The 1,494-nt window shown below is 43.2% G+C and overlaps 1 protein-coding gene across 1 annotated transcript; it reads right to left on the bottom strand.

Moving 5' to 3' along the window:
* Positions 1 to 501: 501 nt before the first annotated feature.
* LOC120380598 (olfactory receptor 10A4-like) lies at positions 502 to 1,494 on the bottom strand. Its single transcript, XM_039498433.1, has one exon. The coding sequence runs from the start codon at positions 1,492 to 1,494 to the stop codon at positions 502 to 504; it is 993 nt and encodes a 330-aa protein (XP_039354367.1).

The raw sequence follows: 1,494 nt of genomic DNA, 5'->3' as shown, positions 1-1,494 counted from the left end.
GGGAACTGGCAAAATGCATTTGACAGCCAAAAAACCCCAACCCAACCCAAAACCTAAAATGCTGCACTGGACAGCCAGAGCAGGAAAAGGGGAAGCCTAAATGGACTTTGCTGTAGAGCTGGTTGGAGTTCTTCAAGTTTTAAAATTTTGGTGAAAATTGTTAAATTTCAACAAACCAAGGTGAAGATTTTATGAAATGTTCCTTACGTTTTTTATTTTGACATTTCAAATTTTGAAGACATAAAATCAGGATACTACTTTGACTAAAGATTCTCATTTGATTTTTTAATGATCTTTATATCTGGTCAAAAGGTTCTGACTATCAAAAGTTTGATGAAAGTTTATTTATTTATTTCATTTTTAAAAAGTTTCTCTTCCCATTTTCCCAACAGGTTTAGAACAGGTCAAAGTTTTTCAAATGTCAAAATTCCAGTTAAAAAAGAGAATGTCATTGGGAGAAATTCAACAAAATGTTTATGAATTTACCTCATTCCCCCTGTTTTAACTAACTCTATCTTTCATTCTCTGATTTCTCCAGTTGTGTGAAAAGATACTCTTTTCTATTGTTTTTCTAAACACTCCCTTCACCTCTTTGTTCCTCAGTGTGTATATTATGGGGTTCAACACTGGGGTCACAACTGTGTACATGAGGGATATCATTTGATCACTCTCTGGGGTGGAGATAGACTTGGGCCTGAGATAGGTGATTAGGGCTGTTCCATAGAACAAAGTCACCACCATGAGGTGGGAGGAGCAGGTGGAGAAGGCTTTACGCCTTCCCTCTGCTGATGGGAGCTTGAGGATGGTGGAGATAATGCAGATGTAGGACAGGATTATCAGTAGGAAAGGGCTCATGATGAACAGCACAGACACAGCCAAGACCACAATCTCATTTTTGGATGTGTCAGTGCATGCCATCTTTACCACTGGTGGGATGTCGCAGAAGAAGTGGTGGATCCGATTGGAGCCACAGAAGGGCAGGCTGAAGATCCACGTGGTCTGAACTACTTCCACCGAGATGCCAATGGTCCATGAAGCAGCCATGAGCTGTGCACACACCCGACCACTCATGATGGTTCTGTACTGCAAGGGGTTGCATATGGCTATGTAGCGGTCGTACGCCATGGCTGCTAGGAGGCAGCATTCTGTGAGGCCCAGGATGGTGAAGACATACATCTGCGTAGCGCAGCCCACAATGGTGATGGTCTTTTGCTCCACTAGGAGGTGAACCAGCAGCTGAGGGACCACACTGCTGGTGTAGCAGATTTCCAAGAATGACAGGTTCACCAGGAAGAAATACATGGGGGTGTGAAGTGAGGGGTTTAGCTTTATAAGGAGGATAATGAGCAGGTTCCCCACCAGGGTGACCAGGTAGGTTACCAGAAACACCAGAAACAGAAGGATTTGGAGTCTGGTAAGGTATGAAAACCCCACGAGGATGAACACATCAGAAATGGTCTGGTTCTCATCAGGTTCTCTCTCAGAAAATGTCAT

This window comes from Mauremys reevesii, linkage group 13 (assembly GCF_016161935.1).
Source record: "Mauremys reevesii isolate NIE-2019 linkage group 13, ASM1616193v1, whole genome shotgun sequence".
NCBI lineage: Eukaryota > Metazoa > Chordata > Testudines > Geoemydidae > Mauremys > Mauremys reevesii.
Note: the sequence above shows the minus strand (reverse complement) of the source record. Positions and strands in the feature narration are given on the sequence as shown.